This window comes from Mandrillus leucophaeus, unplaced genomic scaffold, assembly GCF_000951045.1.
Source record: "Mandrillus leucophaeus isolate KB7577 unplaced genomic scaffold, Mleu.le_1.0 Scaffold391, whole genome shotgun sequence".
In the NCBI taxonomy this organism is placed as follows: Eukaryota; Metazoa; Chordata; class Mammalia; order Primates; family Cercopithecidae; genus Mandrillus; species Mandrillus leucophaeus.
The window spans coordinates 2,021,558-2,041,761 of record NW_012104154.1 but is presented as its reverse complement, the minus strand read 5'-3'; the positions used below and the strand labels follow the sequence as shown (position 1 = coordinate 2,041,761).

At 42.0% G+C, this 20,204-nt stretch overlaps 2 protein-coding genes across 5 annotated transcripts in view; one reads left to right on the top strand and one right to left on the bottom strand.

The window, feature by feature from the left end:
- Positions 1–20,204, top strand: part of SPTLC1 (serine palmitoyltransferase, long chain base subunit 1) — an 80,443-nt gene that overhangs the window by 4,523 nt on the left and 55,716 nt on the right. For all 4 annotated transcript variants that reach the window (XM_011991200.1, XM_011991201.1, XM_011991199.1 and 1 more), the window contains exon 3: positions 1,666–1,760. In XM_011991200.1, the coding sequence (XP_011846590.1) occupies positions 1,666–1,760 (95 nt within the window). The remainder of the gene's footprint in view (positions 1–1,665; positions 1,761–20,204) is intronic.
- Positions 4,371–5,812, bottom strand: LOC105547546 (putative UPF0607 protein ENSP00000382826). The gene is made up of 2 exons (XM_011991198.1): positions 5,671–5,812; positions 4,371–5,607 (listed from the first exon to the last, which is right to left on the bottom strand). Exons 1-2 carry the CDS (start codon positions 5,712–5,714, stop codon positions 4,371–4,373), a joined length of 1,281 nt encoding a protein of 426 aa, XP_011846588.1. The 5' UTR covers positions 5,715–5,812.

Genomic DNA, 20,204 nt, shown 5'->3' with positions numbered 1-20,204 from the left:
TTTTGGGTTCATTCATAAATTAGGCCTAGGATTAGAATGGTAATTAGTAGGAGGGCTGTGCTGATTATTAGGATAAGGTTATTTGTTTGAAGGGCTCATGGCAGGGGTAGTAGTAGGGCGATTTCTAAATCGAATAGGAGAAATGTGATGGCTACTAGGAAGAATTTTATGGAGAAGAGGAGGCAGGTAGAGGTTAATGGATCAAATCCACATTCATAAGGGCTGGATTTTTCTATATAAGTATTAAGTTATGGGAGTCAAAATGTAATTACTACTAATAGAGTTAATAAGGTGTCAGTTATTAGGGCTAGTGCTAGGTTAATTACTCTTTTTCAGACTTTGTCGAAACTAGTCGATTGGAAGTCAGTGGTACTGCTTATACTGAAAGAGTAGTAGGACCCTCATCAGTAGATAGAGACACATAGGAATAGTCATACGACATCTACAGAGTGTCAATATCAGGTGGCGGCTTCAAAGTCAAATGGTGGTTGGATGTAAAATGAATTTTTTTTTTTTGAAACAGAGTTTTGCTCTTGCTGCCCAGGCTGGAGTGCAATGGCGCAATCTCGCCTCACCGCAGCCTCTGCCTCCCAGGTTCAAGCAATTCTCCTGCCTCAGCCTGCCCGAGTAGTTGGAATCATAGGCATGCGCCACCACCACGCCTGGCAAATTTTGTATTTTTATTAGAGACGGGGTTTCTCCATGTTGGTCGGGCTGGTCTCGAACTCCCGACCTCAGGTGATCTGCCCACCTCGGCCTCCCAAAGTGCTGGGATTACAGGCATGAGCCACTATGCCTGGCCTAAAATGAAATTTTAATTGGCAGAGAAGGCAGATGGTGAGAATTGTTGATCCAATAATAATATGAAGTCCATGAAAGCCTGTGGCTGTAAAGAATGTTGAGCTGTAGATTCCATCAGAGATAATAAAGGGGGCCTCGAAATATTCTGAGATTTTAGAAGGGTGAGATAGACTCCTAAGAGGATTGTGGTAAATAGTGCTTGAATTACTTGTTTTTGGTTACCTTCTATTAGGCTGTGATGGGCTCAAGTAATTGGAACTCCTGATGCAAGTAATACAGACGTATTTAGGAGAGGTACTTCTAAAGGGTTCAGGGGAAGAATACCTGTTGGGGGTCAGTGTCCTCCTAATTCTGGGGTTGGTGCTAAACTGGAGTGATAGAATGCCCAGAAAAAACTGGTGAAGAAGAATACTTCTGAGATAATAGGAGCATCCCGTATCAGAGGCCATTTTGGACAACTGCTGTGTGGTGGCCTTGGAATGTACTTTCTCGGACAATATCACGTCATCATTGATATATAGTCAGTGTGTTGGTTAGTAGGCCTAAAGTTTTAACTTTTAAGAGTGGTAGAATTAAAGTAATCCTATGGTTAGGCCAGATGTTATTCGGAGAGCCGAGAGAGCTCCTGTTAGTGGTCAAGGGCTAGGTACAACTATATGGTAGGCATGTGTCTGGTGGGTCATTATGTATTATCATGCAAACAAAGACTTACTAATAATGTGAAGACATAAGCTTGAATAAGAGTGACAGCGAACTTGAGAATAGTTAGTAGAATTAGAATAATAAGAGATAGTGAAGTAGCAGAGACACTAATAATTGATAATATTAGCACTGCACTGTATTTTAATTCTTTTTCTCCTATAGGAAAAAGAAGAACTAATTGAAGAGTGGCAGCCAGAACCTCTTGTTCCTCCTGTCCCGAAAGACCATCCCGCTCTCAACTACAACATCGTTTCAGGGTAAATTGATTTTGCTACCTGAAATACTTGTATTTGGCTTCTTGTAGTAACTTGCAGTATATAGTGCTTTATATGTAGTAGTCCTTTTTTATCTGAAACAAGACGTTTAGAAGTTCCCAGGAGTAACAGCTTTAGCTCCTGATTTTAAAAAATTTATTCTAGGGATGATATAGACATTTTTTAAAATCTCCAATGTAAGCATTAATGCTTGCCCTTTTTTCCAAGAATGTGCACGTGTTAATATTTCAAATGGTCAAACACTTGAAATGAAAAGCAACAGACTCCTGGTTTTTACCCATCTGGTTATTTTCTGATTTTAAATCTGTTACATGTTACCTTCATAATTCTAGATACTATAGTATGCTTAACTACCGTTTGTTGATTCACCAACTACAGACAACACCTGTTGATCCCACAGTATGAATTATGGAGCTTCTGCTCACTTACGCCTCTTCCCTGCTTGCTTCCAGTGTCTCATCTATTTTTCACTTTTCATTCTCTTGGCTATCTTTGCTATATTGTATGTATTTTCATTAGTTAAGAAATATATTAAGAATACAGAAAGTTGATATCAGACACCTATATACCTGCTATCCAGAATTAATAGGTGTTAACAGTTTGCTATTTTTAATTCAAACTTACTTTTACAGATAAATACAATATTACAAATGTATCTTAAGAAATTCCTTTGCCTCCGTCACTTACTCTTGCCTCTCATACAGATAACCACCGTCTTGAAGTTGGTGATTGTCTTTGCTTATATTTATAATTTTACCATATATGCCTGTTGCCATAAAAATATTTAGTTTATTTTAAAATGTGATACGAGATATTTTCCTGAGTATTATTGTTCTGATTCTGATCTGATCACAGAGAAGCTTTTATTCTTCACTTCTGAAGATCTCTTTAGTCTTGTAAAAGTTTTATATATTCTGAAATCAAACCTACCAATCTTTTTTTTTTTTTTTTTTTGAGACAAGAGTCTGGCTCTGTCGCCCAGGCTGCGATCTCGGCTCACTGCAAGCTCCGCCTCCTGGGTTCACGCCATTCTCCTGCCTCAGCCTCCCCAGTAGCTGGGACTACAGGCACACACCGGCACACCTGGCTAATTTTTTGTGTTTTTAGTAGAGACGGAGTTTCACTGTGTTAGCCAGGATGGTCTCGATCTCCCGACCTTGTGATCTGCCCGCCTTGGCCTCCCAAAGTGCTGGGATTACAGATGTGAGCCACCGCACCCGGCCGAAACTTAGCAGTCTTTTAAAATTTGATCTTTTGAGGTCTTAGGGAATCCTTTCCTACCCTAAAGGTCTAATTTGATTGTTTTCCGTATGATGGCCAGTTGTCCCAGCATTATTAGTTGAATAATCTAGTATTTACCTACTGCTTGGAAATTTCCCTTCTTTGGTAAGCCAGATTCCCTTCTAAAGGGTCTGTTTCTGGCTTTTATTTTTATTCATTGGGTATATTTGTATCTCTGTGTACCAGAGACTCATTCATATATACCACAGGTTTATAATAAACGTTGATTAGAGTGTCTTTCTACCTCCATGTTCTTCAGAATTGTCTAGGCTATTCTTGACCCTTCTTCACTGTGAGTTTAGGTTTGGGTGATCATACCTAACCAAAAAAATGCATTTGGGTTTTTTATTAGAAGTGTGTTGAATTTATGGATTAATTTAGGAGGCTTGGTATCTTGCTGATACTTAATCTCACTACCCATTTATATGATATATATTGCTTGCATACTTGGGTCTTTTGTCTTGTATACTTGAGTCTTGCTCTGTCGCCAGGCTGGAGTGCAGTGGCGCAATCTTGGCTCACTGCAACCTCCGCCTCCCGGGTTCAAGCCATTCTTCTGCCTCAACCTCCCGAGTAGCTGGGACTACAGGCACGAGCCACCATGCCCGGCTAATTTTTGTATTTTTGGTAGAGATGGAGTTTCACCATGGTGGCCAGAATGGTCTCGATCTCTTTTTTTTTAATTAAAAGCTTTAATGTCAAAAATACAAAGTTGGGAAGGGCAGAAAAATCACACACAAGACTGTCACTTCACACCTGGAGGGTTGCACAGTAGCCCGGCAGAGGCGCTCCTCACTTCCCAGATGGTGAGGGGGCCGAGCAGAGGTGCTCCTCACTTCCCAGAGGGTGCAGGGGCTGGGCAGAGGCGCTCCTCCCTTACAAACGGTGAGGGGCCCGGGCAGAGGTGCTCCTCATTGCCCAGACAGGGCGGAGGCCAGGCAGAAGGGCTCCTAACTTTGCAGACGGGGCGGTGGCCTGGCAGAGGCGCTCCTCGTTTCCCAGACGTTGAGGGGGCCGGACAGAGACGGTGAGGGGGCCGAGCAGAGGCGCTTCTTACTGCCAAGATGGGACGGCGGCCAGAAAGAGGTGCTCCTCTCTTTCCAGACTGTGAGGCAGCGGGGCAGAGGCGCTCCTCACTGCCCAGACCGGGCGGGGGGCCAGGCAGAGGCGCTCGTCACTGCCCAGACAGGGTGGGGGCCAGGCAGAGGCGCTCCTCACTGCCCAGATGGTGCGGGGACCAGGCAGAGATGCTCCTCAGGTCTTGATCTCTTGACCTCCTGATCCACCGCCTCGGCCTCCCAGAGTGCTGGATTATAGGCGTGAGCCACGGCGCCTGCCCTGCCGTATCTTCTTTCTCCTCCCAAGCGGCTGTTTTCGTCTCCTGGATTTTGATGTTCTACTTAACACCCCCATGTTCTTATCGATGTTGCCCAGCTGGAGGCGTCCTTCCCTTTGGGAAGCCTGACCCAGCTCTAACAGTGCCTCAGGAGATAGGCAGGGAAGCTTAGCAGGTGGGGCCCGCTCGTTTCTATCCCACCTCAGTTGCAGGGGAGGGGTGGGTTGCAGCTGCAGTGGTGGCCCTGACAGCTTTCTTTTGCGGGACCCGTGGCCGGCAGCTCTGGGTGGAAAAGAGCTACTTGATCCAAGAAGGGCTGCAGGATCTTTGAGCTGCATGTCCTTCCCCGCGATCAGCAAGCCTGGAGAGCTGGGCAGGTGGTCTTTACCCAGCACCTTCAAGGCTGCCTTCTCTGGCCACAGGGAGCAGCCCGGAACTGGGGCCGGGAGCACTGCTGGAACTCGGGCAGGGAGCACTGTTGGAGCTGGGTCAGGCTTCCCAAAGGGAAGGACGCCTCCAGCAGGGCTGTGTGAGCTGGAAACTCCATGGCCCTTGGAGTAGAAACTCACTGCATGCACCTGGGCCTTGTCACTCTGGTTCTTTTCTGTCAAGCTCTTGAGGTGGGCATTTCCGTCCAAGGGCCTGGGACTGCACCAGGAGAAAGTGAGGTTTCCCTGAGTCTCCAGGGGCCTAGAGGTGGAGGCTGCTTCCCCATTGCTACAAGGGCCCCTTTTATTGTCCTCCTGCCCCTGCGTCTCTACCTGGTCTTTCACCTCCGTTGCTTCTTTGGGCTCTTCTGCCCTCACCTCTGTCTTCGGGAGCCTGGCTGGGATCACCTGCTCATCTAATGAAGGCAGTCGGAGGTTAAACGTGCGTCTGAGAGGAGGGATCCTCACAGGGCTGGAGTGTCCGAACATCATGGAGTTGCGAGCAGACAGCACGGGTTTCTTCCTTGAGGGGGGGCTCCAGACCACAGGAGGCGGGACCCTCGGTGGGGTGCCCCTGTTCCGAGGGAGAAGACACAGCCTCGTAGGGGCGCCGTCCCACCTGGCTGGAAAGGAAGGCCCAGGATGTCGCTGAGGGTTGAAGAGGAATCGGGAATAGCCCAGGGTTCTCGAGGCAGGCATAGGTGCAGGAGCCGCAGGGTGAGCCCTGCCAGCTGGGAAGGCCTCACGGATAACACGAGCAGGTTGCCAATGGCATGGCGGGGACCTGTGGTGGAACCAGGAACAAAATACGCTGAGACGAGCACGTTGCCGATGGCCTCGCCGGGACCTGCGGCGGAACCAGGAACAAAATATGCTTAGTGAGTTGCCCATTTTGAGCAAGTTGTGCGCGGACGAAACTAGGGATCAGAAGTGGAGAGGATACTCCTAAGTCACCCACTTCTCTGTGGCTGGGTGTGCACTGGGCACCTGGGAGCTTATGACATCACCATGGGGCTGGTGACAGAGCCAGGGTGTGGAGGAGTGCTTAGGAGCCCAGCGAGGGTGCCTACAAGAGGAGTCAAAGGACAAAGGGCGGGGCCCCTCCACCGGTCCAGCTGGACTTTAGCCTCAGGGATGTCCTGCTCCTGGGGGCACATGTGTGGCTCTGGATGGGGCCTGGGGGCTGTTGGGGGTGCGGGGCTGATCCGCCAGAGCCCTTCCCGCCTAGTGCCTGGCCCAGGTGCTGACTGGCACCCAGTGGCCCTGTCTTGGCTGGCCCTGTTCCCCGGGTTACAGTGCCAGAACTTGCTGGAAGCAGGGCGCAGGACCAGCCAGATCTCATCAGGCTCCCCAGGGCCTCTCCATTGCTTCTGTGCCGCCTGGAGCCAGGCCCGCCTTCTCCATGGCTGCCGTGGCCTTGAGGACCTCCAGCCTCGCTGTACAGGTTTCCAAGGAGAGGACACGGTGCCCTGACCTGACTGGATGCTGCCTCTTACCGCATAGCCCCCTGGCAGGCAGGGCCTCCACTTCTTTTTACAAATTTGTCTGAGATCATTACTCAGGTCATTCAGGTGGTCATGGCCCAGCCAGGCTTTGGACCCGAGCTGTGCTATTCCACAGCTGGCACTCTGGCCTGTGTGCCTCATGATCATGGATACAGCACGTATTCTTACTTATTCCTGTAGTCCTGGGGTACTTCGCACCGTGGCATATCTGTAATAAGCACATGCACACCTAGAAGGAGGTCTTCACTTCAACATATAAGTTGACCATGGCCCACTCTGGGCTCCAGTCCTCTACAAAGATGTAGGGCAGGGACTACCAATTAACACAGCACCATCCCACATTGCTCTTCTAATGGAGCCTTTCACCCCAGATGTTCTTTCTTGTCTGATGGGAAGGATCCAAGTATGTAAAGATTATGTTCTAGATCAGCTTTGGTCTATCCTAAAAGAAATTTGCCAGTGGATTATTCCATATAGATAAAACTCAGTTTCTCTGGTCTTCCTGGAATGTGTCTAGAAAACAAATACATTATTTACAAGTTAATAGTAGATCAATATATTGGATTAAAATATGGCGAACATAATTTGGTCATTGTGAGCATGCCAGCTCAGTCAACTATTCACCACATATTATGATGCCCTAAATGTAACTCTAGATTTTCTTATGCCCTAGAGAAGGACATACTCTTGGGTGTCTGGACTAGGGAAACATGTATGAAAAACCATTCAGCCACTCTACATCTTTTTATTGGAGAATTGAAACTGTCTGTATTCAAAGATATTATTAAAAGGCAAGAAGTTAACTTCTGTCATTTTGTTAATTGTTTTCTGGTTGTTTTGTAGATCTTTTGTTTCTTTTATTGTTCGCTTTATGGTTTGGTGAGTTTCTGTACTGATAAACTTTGATTCTTTATTTCATTGACACATCTGGTGTAATTTTTTTCTCTTTGGTTACTCTTCCATTTAAAAATTTATAGTTGTGATAGACTATTTAAAGCTGGTAAGAAGTTTTGATCACACACGAACCTGCTATACTATCCCCACATCCCCTGTCAATGCACAGAATTTGTACTTTTTTGCCTTAATTTATATTGTTCTGTATTGGGCATTTATTAAGAACTCATTGTGGATATAAATATCTTTGACTATTTTGATGTTCACCTTTCTCAAGGGTGATTTGAAAGATTCTAAAGCATCATTTCAGTAATGTAGAATTCTCAATTTGAATGTTAATTTATTTTTAACAGGTTGATAATGTCCTGTGTTTTTGCATTAGTAGTTATTGTTCTTTCACTTGTGATTGAAGCACTCCCTTAAGCATTTCTTGTCAGGCTGGTCTTATGGTGATGAATTCCATAAGCATTTGCTTGTCTGGTAAAGACTTTATTTCTTTAATTTCTGATGGGTAGCTGTGCTAAGTACAGTACTCTTTGCTGACAGATTTCTCATTGGCACTTTGTTTGAATATATCATCCTAATCTCTCCTAGCCTTCAAGGTTTCTGCTGTGAAAACTCCTGATAGTCTAAAGGAGACTTGCTTACTTGGGATTTGATGCTTCTCTCTTGCTAATTTTAGAATTTTTTCTTTGTGTTTGACTTTTGACAAATTGATTATAATGTACCTTAGACAAGGCCTTTTTGGGTTGAATATGTATTAGACCCTTTAAGCTTCATGGAACTGGGTGTCCGTATGTCTCCCAAGAATTGGGAGATTTTCAGCTATTATTTTGTTAAATAAGTTTTCTGTGTCTTTGTCTGTCTCTTCTCTCTGTTTCTCTTCTATATTTCCAAAATCTGTTATCGTAATGTCATGGCACAAGTCTCATAGACTTTCTTTGATTCTTTTTCCTCTTTTTTTCTCCTTTTTTCCCTCAGGCTGGGTTATTTCAAAAGTCCTGTCTGCAAGTTCAGAAATTCTTTCTTTTGTTTGACCTAGTGTGCCGTTGAAGCTCAGTTGTACTGTTTATTTCACTCGTTCAGTTCTTCATTCCTAAGGTTTCTGTTGGTTTGTTTTCTTTAATGATATCTATGTCTTTGTTGAATTTCTCATTCAGGTTATGGCTTTTTTTTTTATTATTTGTTAGGTTTTCTATCTGTATTCTCTTGTATCTCATTGAATTTTCTTAAGATCAATATTTGAAATTCCTTTTAAGGCAGTTTGAAAATTGCCATTTATTTAGGGTAACTTTGTGAAACATTATGCACCTTTGGTGGTGTCGAGTTTCATTGCATTTTCATGTTTCTTGTCTCCTATGTTTATATTTATGATACTGTTGACATGGTCACCTTTTCCAGTTGTATAGAGTAGTTTATGCAGAGAAAGACTTTCACCTGGAGAAGTGTCTTAGGGTGACAGTTGGATGGGCTGCATCTGCTTTAGTTCCGGGAGGACAGAATAATGTAGTATCTGTGCTTTTCTCTTGCCTTTTTTTTTTTCTTTTGCTATTATCCATTTTGGTGATACCTGTGAGTGCCTTGGTGACCTAGGCTGCAGGAGCATGTGCAGTTTGTTTTTCTGCTCAGGACTGGGGGTTGTGGAGGAAGGCGGCAGTCTCAGGAAGCTGCATGCCTAGCTAGTGAGTGTGTTACTGAGTCATAAGGGTTGGTTCACCAGTTTGAAATGGGACTCCCCTGGAAACACTCGCCTGGCTGTGGATTACTGGGGCTGGTCTGCAGGCTTGAGATGGGGATCCTCTGGAAGCAACAGGCCCAGTTGGTAAGCACACCAATGGCATGAGAAATCAGCCCACAGTTAGAGTGTCGCAGTCACTAGGATGTGGAAGGCAAACCTCTTTGAGAGTTTGTTTCTAGGATAGAGAGAGCAGTAGCTGCTTTCCTGGAGAACGCTGTTGTAATGACAGGGTAGCCTCTGTCATTTCAGAGGAGGCAGTGACCACTAGTTCACGGAGCAGAATATACACAGCTATGGCTTGGCTTTCTAGATGGTGCTGCATGTGGGCTCCTTCTCTGGGGCAGTATAGCCCTGTGGACATCAAGCAGCTCCCTAAACTAGGCTGCTAGAGATGGGGTTTCTCTGTGTTGGTCAGGTTGGTCTCAAACTCCTGACCTCTGGTAATCTGCCCGCCTCGGCCTCCCAAAGTGCTGGGATTACAGGCGTGAGCCACCATACCTGGCCTACCTTTTTTTTTTTTTTAAAGAAACTTGCTTATGTTGTTCTTTATTTTCTTCTTGATTTTTTTCCCCCTGGTTTCCTTACAATCATGCATCACTTAATGACGTAGATAGGTTCTGAGAAATGTGTTAGGCAATTCCATTGTCATGCAAACATCATCGAGTAAACTTACACAGACCTAGATGTGTAGTGTGTACCTATAACCTGGTACACCTAGGCTATGTGGTATAGCCTGTTACTCCTAAGTTACAAACTATACAGCATGTTACTCTACTGAATGCTCTAGGCAGTTGTAGCAAACTTGTATTTGTGTATCTAAATATATTTAAGTATAGAGAAGGTACAGTAGGGCCAGGCATGGTGGCTTATGCCTGTGATCTCAGCACTTTGGGAGGCTGAGGTGGGCAGGTCACTTGAGCCCAGGAATTTGAGACCAGCCTGGGCAACATGACAAAACCCCTTCTCTACCAAAGAATCCAAAAAATTAGCTGGGTGTGGTGGTATAGGCCTGTAGTCCCAGCTACTTGGGAGGATGAGGTGGGAGGATGGCTTGAGCCCGGGAGGTGGAGGTTGCAGTGAGACAAGATTGCGCCTCTGTGCTCCATCCTAGGCAACACAGCCAGACCCTGTCCCCCCCCCCCAAAAAAAAAAGTACAGTAAAAATACAGTATTATAATCTTATAGGACTACTGTTGTATATGTGGTCCATTTTGTCAATTGAGATGTCGTTATGTGGCACATGACTGTATATCCATTAATTGTAGGTGATTGAGACTGGCTCTCGGAAAACACATCTACACTCACTGTCCCCAGGCCTGGACTAGCTCCTGTCGTGCCTTTGTGTGGATTAGGGGAGGGTACTCTTCCTCCAGTAAGTGCAGCAGCCTGGTGCAGACCTTGGGCTGTGGTGCCAACACCTGGGTGCCCCTTCTAGGACCCCAGCTCATGCAGCGGCCTTGCACTGCCCTTTCTTCTGGCAGAGTTCAGATATAGCATAATGTGTCCTTAAATAATTTAGTGGTTATATTTTTATGACTTCATTAGTATTACTCATTAGTTGGGCCAATGTTATGAGACTGTATTTTCTTTATCGGATACTTTTGTTTTCCCCAGAGGTAATCATTTTTGTTTGGTCACTTGATTGGTTCTATACTGGTCTTTAATTTAATGTTGTTTTCCTCTAGGAGCATAAAACTCCATTCAGAATGTTCACACGTTAGTTATCTGCTGGATTCATTTTCTTTGTTCTTTCTCTATCCTGCTCCATTCCTGACTGGTTGTTATTTGCAGCCGCTACACAGGGTGACCCTGATGTGTCCAATCACCATTAGCTTGAGAATTTCATTTCTCTGTTCTGCATTGGCTATTTCCTATCTCTTGGTTTACAGTAGATTATAGATGGATTTCGGAGAAGGGTCATGGGAGGTGAATGTCTTTTTTAAAACCTACACATCTTAAAATTTTTTATTTTTACCTTTTTGCACTGTACTGACTGTTTTATCAGTTTTTATTGATCTGTTAGACACTTCCTCAATATCTGGTGATTGTTAACATCCCTTCTTTTTTTTCCAATATGCACAATATTTTTATTGTCATCAAGAACATTATGTAAATTGTTTGCAGAAAACTACAAGAAAATAGAAAGATGTTTTGTTGATAGTCATACGTTGAGTGTTACTTTTCTTCAACTTATGCAATACCTATTTATATTCAGTACTGAGTTGACACAAGAGTAAGTGAATTTACTTAAGTCTTTTTTCTTTAAACAGCAGCCTTATTGATATATAATCTATATACCATAAAATTTACCATTTTGAAGTATAAGATTTTTTGACTTTAAACAGCAGCCATATTGATACATAATCTATGTACCGTAAAATCCATCATTTTGAAGTGTATAATTAAGTGGTTTTTAGCGTATTCCCAGAGTTATACAACTAACACCACCATCTAATTCTGGAACATTTTTATCACCCCAAAAGAAATCCCAAAGCCATTAGCAGTCACTTCCCACTCCTTCCTCTGCGCAGTCCTTAGCAACCATTTATCTACTTTCTTTATGGACTTGCCTATTCAGGACATTTCACGTTAAAAGGAATAAACAAAACTTAGCTTTAGTTTCTGGGTTCTTTCATTTAACGTAGTGTTTTCAGGACTCATCCACATTGTAGCGTGTATCCATACTTCATTTTATCATGAAATAATATTTCAGTTTATGAGTATACACATTTTGTTTATACATTAATCAGTTGAAGCACAATTGGGTTTTTTCCCTCGTAAGAGTATATGAAAAAATAAAATATGTATGAATAAAACTGCTATGAAATAATGTGTACACATTTTTGCGTGGGCATAATGTTTTAATTTTTCTTGGATATGTATCTAGGAGTAGGATTGCTGGGTCATATGATAACTCTGTGTTTAACATTTTGAGGAATCCCCAAACTGTTTTCCAAAGTGGTTGCATCATTTTGTATTCCCACTAGCTACATATGAGGTTTATAGTATCTTCACATCCTCAGCAATGCTTATTATTTTCTATTTTATTGTAGCCATCCTAGTAGGTGGGAAGTGGGATCTTGTGGTTTTAATTTGCATTTCCCAGATAACTAATGATGTTGAGCATCTTTTCATCGGCTTATTGGCCATTTGTATGTTTTCTTTGGAGAAAAGTCTACTTTAATCACTTGGCTGTTTTCAGTTGGGGGTTCTTTCTATCATTAAAACTGTAAAAGTTCTTTATATATTTTGAATCCTTGTCCCTTGTCAGATATATGATTTGCAGATTTTTTTTTCATTCTGTGGGATTTTATTTTACTTCTTTGATAGTGATCTTTGAAATTCAAAATTTATTTTAATGAAGTCTAACCTGTTTTTCCTTTTGTTGCTTGTGTTTTTTTGTCATCTGTAAAAACTTTGGCTTAATCTAAGGTTATGAAGATTTACTCTTTGCTGTCTTCTAACCGTTTATAGTTTTTGCCCTTAACATTTAGTGTGTAATTCAAGTTAATTTTTGTATATGGTGTGAGGTAGAGGCCTATCTTTATCTTTTTTGCAGGTGGATGTCAAGTTGTCCTAGCACCATTTGTTGAAAAGACTATTTCCCTTCTGAGTTGTCTTGTTGAAAATCAGTTGACCATAAATCTAAGGATGGTCTATCTATTTTCAAGAATGACACACTAAAACGGTCATTGAGAGCCCTGTTAATTTTCTTCAGTTTTACTGAGGCATAATTGCCAAATAAAAATTGTATATATTCAAGGTGTATAATATGATTTTATATTTTTATGTATACACACACAAGCGCGCGCACACACACACACACATTGTGAAATAGTGATCACAATCAAATTAATTAACATATCAATCACCACATTTAGTTACCGTTTGTGTTTTAGAGGGGTGAGGATGGGGTGGGCTTTTTGACTGAGGGGCTTGCACTAGGATAATCAGACAGGGACCTGCTCGTTTATTTGAGGGGACCCCCAAACTTAGTATTTGTAGTTTTTATTCTCTTGGCTTTGTGTTTCCCAGGAAAGGAGTCCTCTAGTCTGTTACTTTGCAGGTAAAAAGCTGCTTTCCACCATTTGGAAGCTGAGTTGAAGGCAAGAGGCCCAGGGTCTTACCATTCATTATGTAACTTACACTAATTTTTGTCTTCAGAGTGGCACCCCTGCCTTCACTCATTCTTTCTCTTAAGGACTCCCAGTTTATACACAGCCTTTCCAGAGAGCATTTCTTCAAGGTGGAGGGGAGTGACTGCTTGTTGTCTAGGCACCCAGCCAGTCCTCCTGTTGTCAGCCTTTCCCATTTTGCCATGTTTAGAGGAAGCTGGTACCCCAGTGTGGGAGCATGTTTCAGGCATTGCTGCTTGGCTTTTCACTGCTGGCCCAGGCTTGTCTTTCTCTTTGATCTCTTTGACTTATCAAATACAACTTGTCCATTTGCTTTCCGGTTTCCAACATTTTGTCAGCTCTTCTCCTTGTTCTGGTCTGGGTAGGTTTAGACCTTTAAACTTTGTATGCATTTTGCATTTGCGAGTGTGCTTTCAGAAGAGATCAAGGGGTGAGGTGGTTTTTAATGTTAGCTAATATTAAATGGGATGAAGAAATATCAAAGCAGGGTCAGTAAAAAGAGGTGGGGTTGCTGCATGTATTTCTTGTTCATTTCTTTTGACTGTCACATATTCTTCTGTTGTGTACAGCCACCAAATTTCACTTCTCCATTTTCCTCATGATAGACACGTAAACCGCCCCCATTTCCCACTGCTGCAAATAATCCTCTGATTAATATTCCCCCATGAACCTAATACTCCCTTGAATTTCTCTGGGGGTATAGAGCCAGGAATAGGATACTGATACATGCCTGCCTGATTTTCCCTTAGGACTTTCCTGTGTCGTCTGTGGTCGCCTGAGATAGTATATAGGAATTCAAGTTTTCCCTACATCTCTGTTTAGCAATACTGTTTGCTTTGGATTTCTCTTGCTATTTGAGCCTTTGGGCATCATTTCATCTACTTTTTAGCTGTTGGAGTTTTCTGCTTCTTTGAATGTGTCTTCATATCTTTTACCTATTTTTCCACTGGATTCCCAGTCTGTCTTTTGATATACCTTGTAGATTTGAATCCTTAGTCAGTTTTTGACTTAGTAGTCTATTACATTGATTCTAAGACACATACTGTTTTTCCCTAGTTTAAGATCCCAGAAGTGGGGGTGAATCTTAAAGCTGCTGAGAGTCACTGGTGAGTCATTGTCAGCCAGGAAGGTAGTTTGTGGCATGGTTCTCATTGCCTATATACTGGTGAACTTGGTGGTGGTGAGCTTACTGTCAGCACTCCAGCTGAGGTGCGTGCCCTGCTGGTCAGTGAGGCAGCTGATGGCCGGAGAAATGGCCAGATCTGCAGAGCAGAGGCTCACAGAGGCTAGGATGATGAAAGGCTTTGAAGATCTCTTTGTCAGACTTCCTGTTGCCTTTGGGTAGTATCAGCTCACTTTCTAGAAACGTGATTTAATTGGAAGGACGATAAAACTGTGAGGTTGGTTCAATAGGAAAGTTGCAGCATCAGAACTTGAGAATGGGTGACAGTTAACATGTCAGATAATCTCAAAAATGATAGTGGAGCATGCTGGTAAAAAATGCCAAGATACTGCCAAGAGCAAGAAGGAGACCATGGTATGAAAACTTGTGGTATCAGTGACTTAGGGGAGAGGGACAGAACTCAGCTAAAGAGGTTTTAGGAATGTCTCGACTGATTTATCTTGCTTCTATTTTCCTTTTCGTAAGTACAAATGTAGTGCAACAAAAATCTGTATCGAAGAATGTATAATAGACCTTTTCATTAAGCATAAACTAAAAAGCTGTACATGACAAGAAAATGTCAATGTATTTTAATTGACACTGTTTCTCTTCCTTAGTGATGGATAAAATGCAATTGATGACATCTTAGATTCAGTGAAATACAATAAACCTCTTCTCTATCATCCGTCTGGTAACTTTATCTTTGGTATCTTTCGCTGAACCAAATTTCTTAATTTTGACTTAGTCAGATGCATCCATCTTGGCTTGGTTTGTGTTCTTGGAGACTTGGTTAAGAAATCATATCCTACCCTCCTACCCTGAGGTCCCAAAGACATTCTTCCACTTTTTGTTATCTTTTCTAAAATACCTTTTAGGTTTTTGATATATCTGGAATTCACTTTGTACCAGGCTGTTAACTTTATCCATGGAGAAAAATTTGTGTGAAACCTAGTGGCTTGTGGGGTAACTGCTGTCATTTTCCAGGTACTCATGTGCACACAGCTCTCTTGCGTTCTAGATTCTTTCATTGGTCTCTGCCTACCTGCTGCAGTACCAAACCTGTTGTTAACAGGGGTCTGCAATATTTGCTTCCTTCCGGTAAAGCACCTCCCTGTTTCTAAATTCAGTTAGTCACTCCTGAACTCGTGGCCTTCTGTGTAATTATTGAAGTTTATAGAGTTCTGTTAGAAATTCTGGTGGAATTTTAATTGTGATGCATTGAATTTGTAGTTTATTTTGGCAAAATATAATATCTTTAAAATGTTGAGCCATTATATCTTATCATTTATTACTGTCTTTATATTTTTCTTGATACTGTAAATATATTTTGTTGCCTTTATTACTATTAATTCCAATGGTTTGTTGATTTCATTGAGTTTTTTATGTAAGGTGATCATATCAGCTGCCGATAACAGTGTGACTCTTCTCAGATGTGTGTGTGTGGGCACACTTGTTTATTCACATTTTTGGACTTACAGTTTTACTGGTATGGTCTTTAGTAATATGCTGAATAGTGAAAAGATACCAAGCATCTTTGTTTTGTTCATGTTCGTAAAAGTAAGCCTCTCTTGTTTCCCAGTTAATATCTGTAGATTTTAGGTATTATAGTCTAATCAGTTCGAGACCATTCCCCCCGATCCTAGTTTTCTAAGTTTTATAAATAGATATTAAACTTCATCAAATGTCACTTCTGCCTCTAAGATCATTGCATGACTTTTCTTTATTATGTTGTATTTTCTGAAATTCTTGTTATTTAACTTCTATTCATATATCTCTTAGATGTACTCTGTTCTTTTTCTAACTTAGCTGAACACTTAATTTACATTTTTGATCTTTTCTAGTACTGATTCACATTCTCTTTACAAAAGACCCTGAGTGTAATTCAGAATTCAGGCTTAAAAAAAGGTTTTGAAAGATGATAAAGTACATATTCCTTATTACAGAACCACTCTCATGTAGTCTAGGGCAGCACCCCCAGAATAGTTTCATTCCATGGAATAAATAAAATCAGTAAAGAGTTTCATGTATGTTTAGGACAGATTTTGCTACTTAATGAACTTGCTGCAAACTTTCAAAATTGTGTATGAGGGATAATGAACTTTTCTGTGTTTAAGCCTATAAATTCCTTTCTAAGTACTATTCCAGCTGTAGGCTATACTTTTTTGGGGGGGTGGGGGGAATGGAGTCTCGCTCTGTCGCCCAGGCTGGAGTGCAGTGGTGCGATCTCGACTCACTGCAACCTCCGCCTCCCGGGTTCAAGCCATTCTCCTGCCTCAACTTCCCCAGTAGCTGAAACTACAGGCACGCACCACCACGCCCAGCTAATTTTTTTTTTTTTTTTTAAATAGAGATGGGGTTTCACCATGTTGGCCAGGATGGTCTCAATCTCCTGACCTCAGGTGATCCACATACCTTAGCCTCCCAAAGTGCTGGTATTACAGGCATGAGTCACTGCACCCAGCCTGTAGGCTGTATTTTAATGTGTGTTATTCAGACCTAAATATTTATTTATTTATTTGTTTATTTATTTATATTTTTGAGATGGAGTTTCACTCTTGTTGCCCAGGCTGGAGTGCAATGGCGCGATCTCGGCTCACCGCATCCTCCGCCTCCCAGGTTCAAGTGATTCTTCTGCCTCAGCCTCCCGAGTAGCTGGGATTGTAGGGATGCGCCACCGTGCCTGGCTAATTCTTTTGTATTTTAGTAGAGATAGGGTTTCTCTGTGTTGGTCAGGCTGGTCTCGAACTTCTGACCTCAGGTGATCTGCCTGCCTCGGCCTTCCAAAGTGCTGGGATTACAGGCGTGAGCCACCGTGCCCGGCCCAGACCTAAATATTTTCTAATTTTTATTGTGTTTTTTTTTTTTCTTTGTCTAAAGCATAATGTTTTCCTTGAGTTTTTGTCTTTTCAGTAATTTATAATTTACTGCTATGTGATTAAAAAACATGTTCTGGATGATAGCTTTCCTGAATGATTCTGCTGCTCTTGTTGAGACTTGCTTTATGTCTTCATTGTAAATTTTGCAAATGTTCCACGGCTTTATCACAAAAATTTATATTATATATTCCTTTTATTCAAGGTGTCTTATGTCCATTACATCAAGCATTTTAGTTATTATTCAAATAGTTGACAGTCTTAGCAATTTTCTGTCTGGTATGTAAGTGAATGAGAAAGAAAGAGACAGTGAAGATCAGTGTTACCCCCCATGTGGATTCATTCTCTGTCTCTGTTTTGTTTTTAACTTGTTTAGTTCGAAGGTATGTTGTTAGATGTATGTGGGCTCAGCATTTCTACATCTTTTTTAATGTCCCTTATCTCTAACAAAACTTCTGTTTTACCTTAGAGTCCATTTGTCCGATAGCAGTGTAGCTACACCAGCTTTCATTTAGTTATTACGTGATTAATAGGACTCCATTTTCAGTGTTACTGTGTCATTGTGTGTAGTTCCTTTGTACATAATTGGATTTTAATCCTAGTATCATTTTTTAACTGAGGAGTTTAATCTGTTTACATTTATTTTGATTACTCACTCATTTGTGTAGGAAACACTATTTCTGCTGAAATATGAGGTGATTCACAATTTTCCCAATGACGTTTAAAACAGTTTGTTGGCCCATTTGATATGTAAACTTAAAGAGGAAATAGCCAAAAATAATGTTATTTGATTTATTGATTTAATTGCACATATATATTTAAAATGTCATTGTGCAAATAATATATTCAAAAATACTGCTGCTTCCTTTGCCCCATGCAGCAGTTTCATCCTCAGTCTTCCAGGCATCTGGGACACCATTGGAAGCACTGAAAAATGTATGTTTAAAGTCTGTCATTTTCACTTCTGTCTGAATACCTGGATGCGTAACTTTTTGAATCTGTGTATGCTGCTGTCCCTCAAAAGGTTACCCAACGCTCATTCGGTATTTGTGATTCTACGCTTGACCCCTTTCAGGGTTGCTTTTTGTTGTGGTCTTTAAAAAGCCTTGCTTACTTGGTTGTATAGTGTTTCACTATGAAGTCCCTCTCCCAGGAATTTGTATTATGTGTGGGAAATAAGTACAAGATCTGTGTCAAATTATTTTCTCTCCCTTTAAAAAAACAAAACAAAACTGATTTCTTCAAAACACCTAAAGGTAGCATTGTTAGAGATCATTCTGGTTGAAGTTGTAACTAATTAGCAGTGGGTACAACTGCATATAATAGGAAACCCAAACTTAGGTGGCTCCGGCAAAGTACAAGTTTATTTGCCCTCACAAGTGTGGAGCGAGGTAGCTGGCGCCACAGATGATCAGGGACCCAGGCTGCCATCCTGCTGCTCTGCCCTTGAGGTGTGTGTCTCCCATTCGTAGTCACCTTAACGGAAGATGGCGGGCAGACGGGCAGAAAAGAGGCTCCTTCTGGCCCTGTCAGCTTGGTGACCTCAACGCTGGCCACACCTAGTTGCAGGAGCAGCTGACAGACGTGGTCTTTTGTTCCAGGGCAGTGGCCTTAATTATTTCATTTCTTTTTTTTTTTTTTTTTTCCCTTGCCTTTAGTCTGCTTGATCAGGTTTTCTTGATTAGACTTCCTTTATTCTTTTCTTCTCCTCATGCTTCACGTAAGTAATTCCTATCCAGTTTTTTTTGTTTTTTGAGACAGAGTCTCACTCTGTTGCCCAGGCTGGAATGCAGTGGCACCGTCTCGGCTCACTGCAGCGTCTCTCTCCTGGATTCAGGGGATTCTCCTGCCTCCGCCTCTGGAGTAGCTGGGATTACATGCATGCACCACCACGCCCAGCTAATATTGTTTGTATTTTTAGTAGAGACAGGGTTTCACCATGTTGGCCAGACTGGTCTCGGACTGCGGACCTCAAATGATCCCCCTCCCACTTTGGCCTCCCAAAGTGCCGGGTTTGCAGGCATGAGCCACCTTGCCCCAAATGTTAATTAATCTTCCTCTCTCCTTACTGAGCAGTACAGGGACTTACTAGACTCCTTCTACTTCAGTTGTTCCCCGTCCCCACTCCCCCTTTCTTGATGTCCTGGTCTGAGATTTGACTTCCACTTATTTTATATCCTCCAGGATTATTATAGGAGAATCACCTTCTTTACCTATTTACCAGTTTCTTATTGCCAATCTTTAGGTATTTATTTCTTTATCTGTGTAACTTCTTCGGGCTTAAAATTCCTTTTTCTAAAATACATTCTCTATTAGATTGTTATGTGGAGATTCAGAGAAGGTAATCTATATCTCTTAATGAGAAATGTTTTTATTTTACCTCCTTGGATGACAGTTAGTGGATAACAAGTTCTAAGTGGATCATTATTTGCCCTGCGGCCCTTGGAGGATTTCTTCATCATGGCCTGGCCTCTGAAGAGACTGTGCCAGTCTAATTGTTGTTCATCTTCTGGTTTTTCTAGTGGCTTTCACAATTCTTTTTCTCTGTAAAATTCTACAGTTTCACTGTCATGTGTCTTGTTGTGATTTATTCATATTTATCCTACTTGGGATTCATTTTTCTACTTCAGTCTGTGGATCTGTGTCCCATGAATTCTGGGACTTTTTTAACTGTTATCTGTTCAAACCTTGTCTCTCACTTTTTTCCTCCAGTTTTTCCCGGTAGAACTAATGTTCAGTGTACTTTTAACCTTCATATCCCGCATGTTCAGTATGTACTCTTTCATATTTTTGCATCTGTTGGTAATCTCAGCTCTGTCTTTCGTTTTTCTACTGTGTCTGATGGGATATTTAGTCTATCTTTTGGATTTCTAATTTTATTGACTCTTAGATTTTATTTCCGGAAGTTGTATTTGACTAGCAAGTTAACCTGTCCTTTTTGTTGTTGTTATTGTTGTTGTTGTTGTTTTGTTTTGTTTTGTTTTTGCGATGGAATTTCATTCTTGTTGCCCAGGCTGGAGTGCAATGGCGCAATCTTGACTCACTGCAACCTCCGCCTCCTGGGTTCAAGTGA

Excerpts from the sequence above, each read along its gene's own strand:
- LOC105547546 (XM_011991198.1), bottom strand. The coding sequence starts at position 5,714 with ATGGGCAACTCACTAAGCATATTTTGTTCCTGGTTCCGCCGCAG. Across the intron at positions 5,608-5,670 it reads TGTTCCTGGTTCCGCCGCAG|GTCCCCGCCATGCCATTGGC; the intron begins GTCCCGGCGAGG and ends GTTCCACCACAG.